This window comes from Oncorhynchus mykiss, chromosome 5 (assembly GCF_057628025.1).
Source record: "Oncorhynchus mykiss isolate SJ-2025 chromosome 5, ASM5762802v1, whole genome shotgun sequence".
Taxonomy (NCBI): domain Eukaryota; kingdom Metazoa; phylum Chordata; class Actinopteri; order Salmoniformes; family Salmonidae; genus Oncorhynchus; species Oncorhynchus mykiss.
Genome location: NC_143026.1, coordinates 17,989,341 through 18,005,679, shown reverse-complemented (window position 1 = coordinate 18,005,679; position 16,339 = coordinate 17,989,341). Strand labels below are relative to the sequence as shown.

At 40.5% G+C, this 16,339-nt stretch overlaps 1 protein-coding gene across 3 annotated transcripts in view; it reads left to right on the top strand.

Moving 5' to 3' along the window:
• nbc (sodium bicarbonate cotransporter) overlaps positions 1 to 16,339 on the top strand; it is an 89,506-nt gene that overhangs the window by 34,724 nt on the left and 38,443 nt on the right. For 2 of the 3 annotated variants that reach the window (XM_090233545.1, NM_001124325.1), the window contains 7 exon segments: positions 4,447 to 4,607; positions 4,756 to 4,938; positions 9,456 to 9,532; positions 12,579 to 12,736; positions 12,930 to 13,017; positions 14,119 to 14,273; positions 14,478 to 14,609. In XM_090233545.1, coding sequence (XP_090089671.1) covers positions 4,818 to 4,938; positions 9,456 to 9,532; positions 12,579 to 12,736; positions 12,930 to 13,017; positions 14,119 to 14,273; positions 14,478 to 14,609 — 731 coding nt within the window. In that variant the 5' untranslated portion in view covers positions 4,447 to 4,607; positions 4,756 to 4,817. 3 annotated transcript variants of the gene reach the window in all.

Here is a 16,339-nt window from a genome sequence, read left to right as displayed (position 1 = left end):
GCGGCAGAGTCGATATACTTGGCAGAGTACTCATACAAATATTTCAAAACAGGCCTATTTTTTTTTTTAAATGCTTTGGCTAAAATTGTAATATCTATGTGACATTGCTACATAACCTACAAGGATAGACCATTACATTTTACATTCTAATAATACGTTTTATTACCGTTTTTATCATAAAAAAGACGCACATATAGCATATTATTGTTGGTCAATCAAAGCGGCGCTAGTCGGATGCTCCATATGTAGCAAGTGAAGTGGGAGGTTTCTAATCAATGCAAAATTGAATTAAAATTAAATTGGCTCAACGAGGAGTAGGCTACAATGATCAACCAACAGGTAGTCTTGTTTCATATGAATGGAGTTGTTTTAGACAAGGATGCCTCAAAATAACCTAGGTTAGCCTTGCTACTTTAGCTAGCAAACGTAGCTTGCTATTGTAGCTAGCTTCTTTACAATGATTTGATGAAGTCAAGACAGGCACTACCAGATGGTAGAGTATGATAGCAAAACTTGTTGCTGCCATAGGTTATCGTAACTAGCCTGAGTCGGTTGGGTTACTTTCTCTCCCGCTGTGCCACACACAAACCAAACACATGAATCATATGTAAATATGGGACGTTTGTGTGGACAACAATAAACTTGTGTGGGAAACCATAATTGTTCATTCTTTACCTAGCATATTGTACTTTTGGAATGGTTTTAGATTTATTTGACTAAACTGTAAACTTTCCTGAATATTCAATTCAAGGGGCTTCATTGGCATGGGAAACATGTTAACATTGCCAAAGCAAGTGAAGTAGATCATATACAAAAGTGAAATAAATAAAAATAAAACAGTAAACATAACACTCACAGAAGTTCCAAATGAATAAACACATTACAAATGTCATATTATGTATATATTCAGTGTTGTAACGATGTACAAAAGGGAGAATGTAAAGGTCTTCACTCCAAATTAGCCTACCTACTTGAGGGCAGATATCCAGGAAGACGTATGGACTACCCTGGTATAAATACAGTAGTTTCGATTACAAAGATCAAGTCAGATAAAGGTTTATTGGGAGATAAACAAGAATACAATGTAGTCTCTGTAACCTTCTCTAAGGAAAACATTCAAGTTGAGAACTGCACCCAAACCAAATAACAAAAAAACTATTTACAAAGATGTCACCATATCCAATATTTTTCCTAATTGGGATCCAGATAAAGAATACATACAGTATACTCGTGGAAAGTGGTTAACTGTTATGTAAACACATACTTGGTAATATATAAATAGACTAGTGCAGTGGTTAAATGGTAGCAGTTGTGTGTTGTAAGGTGCAGTCTGAATTTGGAGCCGTCTGTTGGTAATGCTGGAATGTAGTAAATGGTAGAACAGTTGTCCATGTTCTTATAGTGATGGTGCCTCGTTCTATCCTGCTCACTCATTTGTACAGGGAAAAATACATGTAAACCAAACTGTAATATTCAGTAGGCCTACATCATCTATTATGTACAAAGAGTTTCACAATCAATACACATCTTGATAATCAATGTAGCTAAATCACCACTTCTACAGATTAAATTAATATCAGTGCAGTCTATGATTAGCTTACATTAGGCTGCATTTTCTACTTCACAGAGGTATAGTGTGCCCACAGAATGCCCACTTAGGTTCTCAACAGCCACTAGCTAGGGCTGGGCGATATGGCCAAAATATCATATGGTATTTTTGACAGTATGACGGTATTTTATGTTTTTGATTAATAAAAGTTCTACATTTGCTTTATGAGTAGTGAGTGACCCTAGGGTGGCAACACATATATTCAAAATTATTTTAATGGGTCTTTCTCCATTTCAGATTGTTTTCTACTGTTCAATTCAACTTCAACCTAAAATCATTTCCTGCACTCATTTGAGATCATTTCCACAACTGCCACAATATGGGCAAAAATAACCAAATTTAACCAAATGTTGCAATTGTGATTTAGATCAAAACACTTGGGTGAACTTTTGGAATCATGGAAATAGAATGTTTATAATTCTATAGTTAGAATATAAACAACAGTGGGCGCTTTGAATACAGTGTTTGACATGACAAAGAATGAAAATGCCATGGACCAGTCATTGTCACAGGGTAGGAACCAAAGTTCCATGTTTCCTAGGGGGCCCTATAATCTTTGGCTACATTAAATATTTATTCATATAGCCAACATATCCATGCTTCTCCTATTCCTCTTTGATTTAAAATATACTGTTGCACAAACAACATGCTGATTTTAGGCCTCCATCAGCACTGGTATCAGGCTGTATTAGAAAGAGGTTCATACTAAATGATTGTGTCACACCCTGACCTTAGAGCTTTTTATGTCTCTATTTTGGTTTGGTCAGGGTGTGATTTGGGTGGGCATTCTATGTTCCCTTTTCTATGTTTTTGTATTTCTTTGTTTTGGCCGGGTATGGTTCTCAATCAGGGACAGCGGTCTATCGTTGTCTCTGATTGGGAACCATACTTAGGTAGCTTTTTCCCACAGGGGTTTTGTGGGTAGTTATTTTCTGTTTTGTGTTTTCTGTATTGTTAGTTTCCTTACAGAACTGTTAATTTTCCTCTTTGTTATTTTTCGTTCTAGTGTTCTAATTTTAATAAAATATCATGAACACGTCTCACGCTGCGCTTTGGTCCAGTCATTCACTGGAAGAGGATTGTTACATATTGCCTGATGATATTCTGAACTTATATCTTTCTGATGCATGCATTTCAGTCATTTCAAACCATACTTTCTTCAGACTGAATTACTGTCAAAAGTACTGTCAGTTTGGGAACCCCTGGTGTCCATGTATGCATGCATAGGGGAGTAGTGTGTCCTCTGGTGAACTACTAGCTCACTCTTATCTGGATGAAACACTGCTCTGTTCCCTCAGTGAACCCAGAACACAACCTTAACCCCAGAACCCAGGACACAACCTTAACCCCAGAACCCAGGACACAACCTTAACCCCAGAACCCAGGACATAACCTTAACCCCAGAACCCAGGACATAACCTTAACCCCAGAACCCAGGACATAACCTTAACCCCAGAACCCAGGACATAACCTTAACCCCAGAACCCAGGACATAACCTTAACCCCAGAACCCAGGACATAACCTTAACCCCAGAACCCAGGACATAACCTTAACCCCAGAACCCAGGACATAACCTTAACCTCAGAACCCAGGACATAACCTTAACCCCAGAACCCAGGACTTAACCTCATAACCCAGGACATAACCTTAACCCCAGAACCCAGGACACAACCTTAACCCCAGAACCCAGGACACAACCTTAACCTCAGAACCCAGGACATATCAGGGCAGGTAGCCTAGTGGTTAGAGCGTTGGACTAGTAACCGAAAGGTTTCAAGATCGAATCCCTTAACCGACACGGTAAAAATCTGTCATTCTGCCCCTGAACAAGGCACTTAATCCACTGGGCTGTCATTGAAAATAAGAATTTGTTCTTAACCTCAGGACCCAGAACACAACCTCAAAACCCAGAACACAACCTCAAAACCCAGATATCTTGTGATATCTTCCTGGACAGGTTGTTTTCTGACTGTCTCTGAGGCCTTTCTGTCCAATCCCCCCCCCCCCCTCGTTCTGTACATGTAGTATATAAAGTATTTTGGTAACACTTTATTTTAAGGGTCTGTAATAAACCATCTATAAGGTGTTTAAATTGTGTGTTCACCATTTATGAATCATTACTCCCGCATGAATAAACCATTTACTAATCATTAGTAAAATATTTTTGCAGTCCCTAATGTAAAGTTAGTGCTATTTATGCTTTATATTAATGTTTGAGTGACCACTGTAATTTCTCCAAAAATATGGGCATTCCATTGGTAGACGTTCCTGCAGTACCTGATAAAAGAGTAAGAACACAAAACAGGATGTTTAAGGAAATATATACAGTATACATGTGTGAATAACTAACTTACGAATGATTACAAATGTGGGAGTAATGATTACTGAATGGTGAGCAAACAGTTTGTAAATGCCTTATAAATGATTTACTCTGGACCCTTAAAGTAGTCTTACCAGTATTTTTATTTGTGTCATCCCGCATCCGCTGCTATTTTTCATGACCTGTGATGAACCAATAACATAGAGGCTGTTTTATAAAGAAAATAAAATTCTCCTTGTCTCCTTTTGTCAGCGGCCCGTATTTGGCAGTGAATGATATGAAAGGCTTTGTCTACAGACCTTTATTGTGATGTGACCTACTGTACCTTGCAGGACCTGCTGTGCACATGCATCTTTGTAATTATGAGTATTATTTTTAAATCAAACTTAAGGTTATTCCCTCTACTTCTGTATCTCTCTTGTTCTGGGTCTCTCTTTCTCTCTCTCTCTCTCACACTCTCACACACACACACCTCTCATGCTTTCGCTCTGTCTCAATCTATTCCTCTCTCTCTAGGTGGATAAAGTTTGAGGAGAAGGTGGAGAAGGGAGGAGAGCGTTGGAGTAAGCCCCATGTGGCCACATTGTCCCTTCACAGTCTGTTTGAGCTGAAGACCTGCATCGAGAAAGGCACCATCCTGCTGGACCTGGAAGCCTCCACTCTACCACAGGTGGTCGGTAAGACAAGTACACTTCCCATAAGTTAGAATGGGAACGTTCCAAAACGGTGCACTTTGAAACCAAGCGTCCTCAGTATTGACATTCTCTCCATCCACTTTTGTCTCTCTGTTATCCTCCCCCTGCTTGTTTCCCCATCCTCTATCAGAGCTGATCACTGACAGCCAGATCGAGATCGGTCAGCTGAAGCCTGAGCTAAAGGATCAGGTCATGTACACGTTGCTACGGAAACATCGTCACCAGACCAAGAAGTCCAACCTGCGCTCACTTGCTGACATCGGCAAGACGGTGTCCAGTGCAAGTAGGCTGTTTTCCAACCAAGACCAGAACGGTAATGTAGATGCCAGTTTGGTGCAGCCTTTTTTTATTATTATTGTTTGCCTCCTAATTCCTATCTTATCCCAATCAATTCTACCAATCACATCCTTTTTCCTCTGGTGGTCATCAATACTATAGGATAAGGTGTAGTGTATGTTCAACTTTTATATGCCATCATTTGAGTGCAGTAAAGATGTTACAGGTACATATATCTAGGTGGCTATAGTTTTAACTAGTAATGTGAATGTGACTGGCAACATTATTTTATGCCTGAGTGTTGATGCTTGTTTTTGTTATTCTTCTAAATACTACTATCTCCAAAGTGAATTCCGACTTGCATATCATTTTATAATATAAAGCATGTGATTTAATTATTTAGAAGACAATAACTTATTGGATGCCATTAAATAATAATAATATGGTACTGCAGTTTGAAGTGTGAGATTGTTCTAGTTTTCTGTCTTCTATCTGTACTCTCACTCTCCTGCACAGATTAACATTCCCTTGTGTTCTCTTCACTTTTTTCCTGCCTGTCTTCCTGCTTTCTTCGTTCCTTCCTTTCTTCCGTCACTCCATCTCGCTTTCTCTCTGTCTCTCTCTGTCTGCACTAAAGCACGCGGTCTCAATGAGCACCCCCAGCCCTTTCCCCACTTGCACACCCAGTCCCAACCCCCGTCTGTGCCTTATGCAACCACGCTTGGCCATGAGGAACCGATAAAGGAGATCCAAAGAAGCTCCAGCATGCAATACATCAGTAAGTCAGGTCACAACACAGTTATAACACATGCAATACATCAGTAAGTCAAGTCAGAACATATTTATAACACATGCAATACATCAGTAAGTCAGGTCACAACACATTTATAACACATTGGATAACTAGGTAAGTTAGGTTATAATGCATTTATAACATATGGGATAGGTCAGTAAGTCAGGTCAGAACACATTTATAACACATGCGATACATCAGTAAGTCAAGTCAGAACATATTTATAACACATGCAATACATCAGTAAGTCAGGTCACAACACATTTATAACACATTGGATAACTAGGTAAGTTAGGTTATAATGCATTTATAACATATGGGATAGGTCAGTACGTCAGGTCAGAACACATTTATAACACATTGGATAACTAGGTAAGTTAGGTTATAATGCATTTATAACATATGGGATAGGTCAGTACGTCAGGTCACAACACATTTATAACACATGCGATACATCAGTAAGTCAGGTCACAACACATTTATAACACATGCGATACATCAGTAAGTCAGGTCACAACACATTAAAACACATGCGATACATCAATAAGTCAGGTCACAACACATTTATAACACATGCAATACATCAGTAAGTCAGGTCACAACACATTTATAACACATGCAATACATCAGTAAGTCAGGTCACAACACATTTATAACACATGCAATACATCAGTAAGTCAGGTCACAACACATTTATAACACTTGCAATACATCAGTAAGTCAGGTCACAACACATTTATAACACATACAATACATCAGTAAGTCAGGTCACAACACATTTATAACACATTGGATAACTAGGTAAGTTAAGTATTAATGCATTTATAACATATGGGATAGGTCAGTAATTCAGGTCCGAACACATTTAAAACACATTGGATACGTCAGTCAGTAAGTCAGGTCAGAACACATTTAAAACACATTGGATACGTCAGTCAGTAAGTCAGGTCCGAACACATTTAAAACACATTGGATACGTCAGTCAGTAAGTCAGGTCCGAACACATTTAAAACACATTGGATACATCAGTCAGTAAGTCAGGTCAGAACACATTTAAAACACATTGGATACGTCAGTCAGTAAGTCAGGTCCGAACACATTTAAAACACATTGGATACGTCAGTCAGTAAGTCAGGTCAGAACACATTTAAAACACATTGGATACGTCAGTCAGTAATTCAGGTCAGAACACATTTAAAACACATTGGATACGTCAGTCAGTAAGCCAGGTCAGAACACATTTAAAACACATTGGATACGTCAGTCAGTAAGTCAGATCAGAACACATTTAAAACACATTGGATACGTCAGTCAGTAAGTCAGGTCAGAACACATTTAAAACACATTGGATACGTCAGTCAGTAAGTCAGGTCACAACACATTTATAACACATGCAATACATCAGTAAGTCAGGTCACAACACATTTATAACACATGCGATACATCAGTAAGTCAGGTCACAACACATTTATAACACATTGGATAACTAGGTAAGTTAGGTATTAATGCATTTATAACATATGGGATAGGTCAGTAATTCAGGTCCGAACACATTTAAAACACATTGGATACGTCAGTCAGTAATTCAGGTCAGAACACATTTAAAACACATGGGATACGTCAGTCAGTAATTCAGGTCAGAACACATTTAAAACACATTGGATACGTCAGTCAGTAATTCAGGTCAGAACACATTTAAAACACATTGGATACGTCAGTCAGTAAGTCAGGTCAGAACACATTTAAACCACATTGGATACGTCAGTCAGTAAGTCAGGTCCGAACACATTTAAAACACATTGGATACATCAGTCAGTAAGTCAGGTCAGAACACATTTAAAACACATTGGATACGTCAGTCAGTAAGTCAGGTCAGACACATGGGATCAAATCTAATTTTATTTGTCACATGCGCAACTACAGCAGTGAAATGCTTACTTACAAGCCCTTAACCAACAATGCAACCAACAATTTTAAGATAATACCAACAAAAAAAAGTAAGAGTTAAGAAAAACTAGTAATTAAAGAGCAGCAGTAAATAACAATAGCGGCGCTATATACAGGAGTACCGGTTCAGAGCATAACTAGGTGAGGTTATAATGCATTTACAACATATGGGATAGGTCAGTAAGTCAGGTCAGAACACTTATAACACATGGGATAGCTTGGTAAGTTAGGTTATAATATATTTATAACAGGATATGTCAGGTCAACACATTTACAGCACATGGAATAACTTGGTAAGTTAGGTTATAATGCATGTATTTATAACACATGGGATAAAAGGTAAGTCAGGTTACATTGCATTTATAACACATGGGATACCTCAGTAAGTCAGAACACATTTATAACACGTGATACATTACTAAGTTAGTTCAGAACACATTTATAACACATGGGATACCTCAGTAAGTTAGTTCAGAACACATTTATAACACATGGGATACATTAGTAAGTTAGTTCAGAACACATTTCTAACACATGGGATACCTCAGTAAGTTAGTTCAGAACACATTTATAACACATGGGATACCTCAGTAAGTTAGTTCAGAACACATTTATAACACATGGGATACCTCAGTAAGTTAGTTCAGAACACATTTATAACACATGGGATACCTCAGTAAGTTAGTTCAGAACACATTTATAACACATGGGATACCTCAGTAAGTTAGTTCAGAACACATTTATAACACATGGGATACCTCAGTAAGTTAGTTCAGAACACATTTATAACACATGGGATACCTCAGTAAGTCAGGTTATAACACATATAGCACATGTGATCCATTTAAGTCAGGTTATAATGCATTATAGCACCCTAGTGTGGGATACTTTTGTAAGGCGGGTTATAACACTCATATACAGAGTTTATAACAGGGTATAACACATACCTTCACAATAGTCTGTGCCAAGACAATTTGCGATCCACATTCATATTGTTGATATGAGCATTGATGACCGAAAACAATACTGTCATTGGTATATTCTCATGGGATATGACAATCCAACATTTTTTAATGTTTCAAAAAAAGGGCATCATCAAACAGCATCTAAGTCACAGTCCTTCATGCCAAGAGAAACCGCAAACAAACAATTAGCTAATGTAGATGCTACTCGGCTATTGACCAACCTTTTTAGGTAATCACAACTCCAACGTAAAGCCAGCCTTCTCACTGAGTCTGATACTGCTGGCTAAAAGAGGCTAAAGAAAAATGTCTATCTCTCCCACCAACCCCATCGTGGACTACTAATAAGACACTGTCCGTGCCCCCTCTGCTCTGCCGTGCAAGTGAATGACCAGTTGGCATCAGATCAGTGAAAGACAGGGCACGGCAGTGGGAGATTTCAGGCAGTACATCTGATCCACTGCAGCTGGCATCGGCCCGAAAGCTTAACTTAGTCCTTGCTGCCTTCCACATTTATATTAGGCCTTGTGAAGTTTCTGTTTCTCTTCATCTTCTGTTTCTCTTCATCTCCTTCTCTGAGATCAGTCTAATCTAACTGGGCCTCTGTCTGTTCTGGGAGTTGCGATCTACCTTTCATCCCAGTGACTTTGTTTGACCCCTGGGTTGTGTTCATTAGGCACCGAAAAGAAGAAAACAGACTGAAATGGGGAAAGACTGCCTGGTCCAATAAGAAACACTCATTTCTGTTTCAGAAGGCTTTAAGCATTTTTTTCTGTTTTTTGCCTTAATGAACACGACCCTGGTGAACCCTCTCAGGCCTGGTCTTTGAGCTCTTGACCTCTGATCCCACAGGTAGCCCAGCCACGGCCCATCGGAACCTAACCTCCAACAGCCTCAACGACTTTTCTGACCAACCAGATAGAGACCAGGTGAGGATATGTATGTATGTGTGTGTGTGTGTGTGTGTGTGTGTGTGTGTGTGTGTGTGTGTGTGTGTGTGAGATCTTAGCGGGAACTTTAAGAAGCGATTGCTGTTCCCCGGGCACTCTAAATCTTAGCTCCTGCTGTAACAATATGCAGGGTCAAGGAGTCGACACCGTGTGTGTGGGAACCAGAGCACGGCCTCACTCTACTGATAAAGTCTGAGCCTCACACACGACAATAAGAGCCCTGACCCTCTCTCTCAAATGTTTGGTAACAATGTTACCACTCCTCCTGAAGCCTGCGGAAACTACACAGACACAATAACTAACTCCTGGAATTACACGGACAACAGTAGCTAATTCGTCAAATTGATCTGGTCTTTGATAAAACACCAAGGCCTTGCTTTGTTAATCATCTCCTTACACCCGAGGTCTCTGGTTGCTTAAGTTTTATGCATTTCACTGTGACTAAGTACTCAGTGTACCACCTGGACGTTTCATTTAGGTTTCATTTAGCAGTCTATTAAAATTAAGAGATTAAGATTAATATCACTTTATTTGTCAATTGTACAAGTTCCAACTAAAATTTGACTTCTGCTGTATCCCAACCCCTCCCAAGACACACATACAGTGCATTGCGAAAGTATTCGGCAACCTTGAACTTTGCGACCTTTTGCCACATTTCAGGCTTCAAACATAAAGATATAAAACTGTATTTTTTTGTGAAGAATCAACAACAAGTGGGACACAATCATGAAGTGGAACGACATTTATTGGATATTTCAAACTTTTTTAACAAATCAAAAAGTGAAAAATTGGGCGTGCAAAATTATTCAGCCCCTTTACTTTCAGTGCAGCAAACTCTCTCCAGAAGTTCAGTGAGGATCTCTGAATGATCCAATGTTGACCTAAATGACTAATGATGATAAATACAATCCACCTGTGTATAATCAAGTCTCCGTATTAATGCACCTGCACTGTGATAGTCTCAGAGGTCCGTTAAAAGCGCAGAGAGAATCATGAAGAACAAGAAACACACCAGGCAGGTCCGAGATACTGTTGTGAAGAAGTTTAAAGCCGGATTTGGATACAAAAAGATTTCCCAAGCTTTAAACATCCCAAGGAGCACTGTGCAAGCGATAATATTGAAATGGAAGGAGTATCAGACCACTGCAAATCTACCAAGACCTGGCCGTCCCTCTAAACTTTCAGCTCATACAAGGAGAAGACTGATCAGAGATGCAGCCAAGAGGCCCATGATCACTCTGGATGAACTGCAGAGATCTACAGCTGAGGTGGGAGACTCTGTCCATAGGACAACAATCAGTCGTATATTGCACAAATCTGGCCTTTATGGAAGAGTGGCGAGAAGAAAACCATTTCTTAAAGATATCCATAAAAAGTGTTGTTTAAAGTTTGCCACAAGCCACCTGGGAGACACACCAAACATGTGGAAGAAGGTGCTCTGGTCAGATGAAACCAAAATTGAACTTTTTGGCAACAATGCAAAACGTTATGTTTGGCGTAAAAGCAACACAGCTCATCACCCTGAGCTCATCACCCTGAACACATCGTCCCCACTGTCAAACATGGTGGTGGCAGCATCATGGTTTGGGCCTGCTTTTCTTCAGCAGGGACAGGGAAGATGGTTAAAATTGATGGGAAGATGGATGGAGCCAAATACAGGACCATTCTGGAAGAAAACCTGATGGAGTCTGCAAAAGACCTGAGACTGGGACGGAGATTTGTCTTCCAACAAGACAATGATCCAAAACATAAAGCAAAATCTACAATGGAATGGTTCAAAAATAAACATATCCAGGTGTTAGAAATGCCAAGTCAAAGTCCAGACCTGAATCCAATCGAGAATCTGTGGAAAGAACTGAAAACTGCTGTTCACAAATGCTCTCCATCCAACCTCACTGAGCTCGAGCTGTTTTGCAAGGAGGAATGGGAAAAAAATTCAGTCTCTCGATGTGCAAAACTGATAGAGAAATTCCCCAAGCGACTTACAGCTGTAATCGCAGCAAAAGGTGGCGCTACAAAGTATTAACTTACTGGGGCTGAATAATTTTGCACGCCCAATTTTTCAGTTTTTGATTTGTTAAAAAAGTTTGACATATCTAATAAATGTCGTTCCACTTCATGATTGTGTCCCACTTGTTGTTGATTATTCACAAAAAAATAAAGTTTTATATCTTTATGTTTGAAGCCTGAAATGTGGCAAAAGGTCGCAAAGTTCAAGGGGGCCGAATACTTTCGCAAGGCACTGTACATATACGGGTTGGAGCAGGGGTCTGCCACACTGGGCGCCGGGGAGCAGTTGTTGTGGGGATTTAGTTTCTAGCTCAAGGGCACAACGGCAGGCAATTACATCTAGGTTTTGATAACAGCAACCCTCCAGTTTCCAGCTCACTTCCTGTCTGATTTTGTTTCCCGTCAGACCCTGGATTCGAACAGTTGCTGGCTCGCGCCTCTAACCACTAGGACCCCTGTCTCCCCTTGACCTAAAGTGAAGGGCTCGTATGCATTCACCTGGCCTGTTCTTTTGTATACAATTGCACAGAGGTTAATCTTTTTTGTTGCTACCTCATTCTCATTACATATCATTATGTAGACTGGTTCAAGTGTATAACAGCAATGAACAGAAAGGGCTTTATTGTGTCTTGTTAATCATACTGCTTGTGTCATGGTGACTCACAGAGTGGTAAAGACGCTTTAATCTGTTTCTAAAAAGCTACAAACTGCAGTGGTGTTGCCACACAATACAGCATGTAATGCCTATGTGCCAGGGGTGGGCTGTACTCGGCTGCCCCATTTCATCCATGTGTACAACTTTGGGGCATGTGAAATGTCCATAGTTACAGTACCTTTACTGCTATCCTCATACTACTTTGATAAGGACAGTCGTTTCAAGCACCGCTTCTCTCCAATGTGTGTCAAGGCTCATTGCTTTCCTTCTCTTTTTTCTGTCTCACTCTATATTTGTGCGTGTTCCTCTCTTTCTCTTTCTCTCTGTCCATCTTTGTCCCCCCCCTCCCCCTCTCTCTAGCTGAAGAATAAGTTGATGAAGAAGCTTCCACGTGATGCTGAGGCGTCTAACGTCCTGGTCGGAGGGGTGGACTTCCTGGACACACCCTTCGTGGCGTTTGTCCGCCTGCAGCAGGCTGCCATGTTGGGAGGTTTGACAGAGGTCCCTGTCCCTACCAGGTACCCTACTGATACCACCTCAACCAACTTAGCAAATCCACCAAATATACCACATATCTCTCTCATAGATATCTCCTATGTCATAGAGGCTGATGCTATATTTATATAGTTTAACCACTAGTGACCACCAGTTATATTCAATTTGGGCTTTTTTATTGAACATGCTTCTGCTTTTCTCTTTATCTCCTTTTAGGTTCCTATTTGTGCTGCTGGGGCCCAAAAGCAAAGCCAAGTCTTACCATGAGATCGGACGAGCTATCGCCACCCTCATGTCTGATGAGGTACGTTACCATCGTGTCCAACGCGCATATACAGTAGCTAGTGGAAGTCTACACACCCCTTGGACAGTTGTCACACTTTGCTGCCTTAAAATGTTATCTAAAAGGGGATTCAATTAGATTTACACACACACACTACATACATTCACACACACAAAACACACACACACACACATGCATATTGATGCCACACACACGCTCACAAATAGACACACTTTTACACTCTTCACATACGCTGATGCTACTCTGTTTATTATCTATCACGATTGCCTGGTCACTTTTACCCCTAACTCAATGTACATATTATCTCAATTACCTCAATCAACTACCTCGTACCCCGGCACATTGCTGTAAATAATTTTGAATAAGATTCTGACAACTCTGCACAATTCTTAGGGCAACATATATCCATTGTTTTTGTAAAAATTGCTCAAGATAAGTAAATTTGGTTGGGAATCATTGATGGACAGCAATATTCAAACCTTGTCTCTGATTTTCAAGCAGACTGAGACTGGACCCCTCCAGTTAACCATACTGCACCTGACTCACGTTCCCACAGGTCCCAGCCACACCCCCTGCTTCTATCCACACTGTTGGAATTAGACAGGGAACCCCCCCCCCCCCCCCCGGGATTACCTTAAGTTATAGTTAAACAAAACCCTCAGGATCCCTGTGAACACTCAGTCCCATAGAGATCTTTATCTGACTGATGTGACTCTGAGTGATCTTCCCTGGCCTGGGTGGCCCAACGCTCTGTGTCTGAGATTGATATAATGGGATATGGCTTATATAGATGGTGATTACAAACACACCATCTGGAAGTGATTATGATTGGGGATAATTATAATGATTGGGATCCAATTATTCACAATATCAGGAAGAAAACAGTGTGAAAAAGGATTGGTTGTTGGCTGGTGTTGATGTTAACATGGTTTCTGATTGGTTGTGTTGTGGTATGGTGTTCCATGACAAGGACAGACAGGACCTGCGGTGGGTTTGATTAGTTATGTGGGGAAGTAACATAGCTGTTGTTAACATTGTTTATGATTGGTTGTGTGCTGGTGTTGATGTTACCTTGATTTCTGATTGGTTGTGTGGGGTCAGGTGTTCCATGACATTGCCTACAAGGCCAAGGACAGACAGGACCTGCTGGCAGGCATTGAGGAGTTCCTTGATGAGGTTATCGTCCTACCTCCTGGGGAGTGGGACCCTGACATCAGGATAGAACCCCCCAAATCCCTGCCCTCCTCAGATAAGAGGTACAGCTCTGCCACTCACAACTCTAGTCCTAGTACAGTTGTATAATTCTGTAAATTGTCCTAGTTCCAGAAAATTAATTCAATTGTGCGTATTTCCTTGGACAGTTTTGAAAGTTATGTCAATATTGGGTGCTCGTGATGAACCTTCAACACTGTGTTGGAGAGTGACGTCTGTAGGCTAACCTGCTGTTTGTGACTGTATAGGAAGAACCAGTATAATGCTGGAGGCGGAGGGGATGGCCCCCAGATGAACGGGGACACGCCGGGACATGACGGGGGTCAAGGAGGAGGAGGGGGACATGGACATGTTGGAGAAGAGCTCATGAACACTGGAAAGTAAGACTGCTCATTACCACTAGCCTAGCCCATAGCGTATGGCGTAGTATTGAATAACAGAGCAGTCTTCAACTGTTGCCAATACCAACCAGTGGAGGCTGCTTGAGGGGAGGATGGCTCATAATAATGGAGTAAATGCAGTGGGGTTTTTAGCATGTAAATCTTGGTGGGGCAAAAAAAATTGCCAGCAAAGTCACTACACAGCATTAAACCATACATTAATTGCACTTTAACAGTGACAAACTGTGCCCACAAACTGTTAGGGCCTACATAAAGCTGTCCCAACAGCAGAGCTTTCTTTTCAGCACCATGGAGTGAATCTTTACCATCACTACACCTGGCTATCAGCGGAGCCTTGTCAGTGAAACAGTTCATTCAGCCTCATTTACTGCCTTTTTAAAAAACACAGCTGATTTGCTTAAACAAATGCGGTTTCTACTGACAATTGAGATGTACAAACTATGGCATAAGGGAACAATGAGCGGATAAGAGGCGTTCTGTAATTTTGATTAAGACATTAATGAGCGAGCGACGACGGATGTAGTCAAAATAACTATAAGTTCAGCATTTTTGAAATGTACAGCGACAGAATGCAGAATATGGGCTGCTCTTACAGTATTTTCCCTGTACACCAAGTCAGAGCCGTAGGATAAATAAAGGGTGAAAATAAGCAGACAATGAAACCTCTTACAATATTAGATGATGTTATTTCTGAAAAACTGGTTATATGTGCAGCACCACCAAGTCAGAACAGTAAGGTTAGGCGAAAATAAGAGGAGAAAATAGATTATTAGGGTGAGGCACATGGGCTACTAACAACTTCCTACACAACATACACTTAGTATGACTTTTTTTGCTACAGTGCCTTGCGAAAGTATTCGGCCCCCTTGAACTTTGCGACCTTTTGCCACATTTCAGGCTTCAAACATAAAGATATAAAACTGTATTTTTTTTTGTGAAGAATCAACAACAAGTGGGACACAATCATGAAGTGGAACGACATTTATTGGATATTTCAAACTTTTTTAACAAATCAAAAACTGAAAAATTGGGTGTGCAAAATTATTCAGCTCCTTTACTTTCAGTGCAGCAAACTCTCTCCAGAAGTTCAGTGAGGATCTCTGAATGATCCAATGTTGACCTAAATGACTAATGATGATAAATACAATCCACCTGTGTGTAATCAAGTCTCCGTATAAATGCACCTGCACTGTGATAGTCTCAGAGGTCCGTTAAAAGCGCAGAGAGCATCATGAAGAACAAGGAACACACCAGGCAGGTCCGAGATACTGTTGTGAAGAAGTTTAATGCCGGATTTGGATACAAAAAGATTTCCCAAGCTTTAAACATCCCAAGGAGCACTGTGAAAGCGATAAAATTGAAATGGAAGGAGTATCAGACCACTGCAAATCTACCAAGACCTGGCCGTCCCTCTAAACTTTCAGCTCATACAAGGAGAAGACTGATCAGAGATGCAGCCAAGAGGCCCATGATCACTCTGGATGAACTGCAGAGATCTACAGCTGAGGTGGGAGACTCTGTCCATAGGACAACAATCAGTCGTATATTGCACAAATCTGGCCTTTATGGAAGAGTGGCAAGAAGAAAGCCATTTCTTAAAGATATCCATAAAAAGTGTTGTTTAAAGTTTGCCACAAGCCACCTGGGAGACACACCAAACATGTGGAAGAAGGTGCTCTGGTCAGATGAAACCAAAATTGAACTTTTTG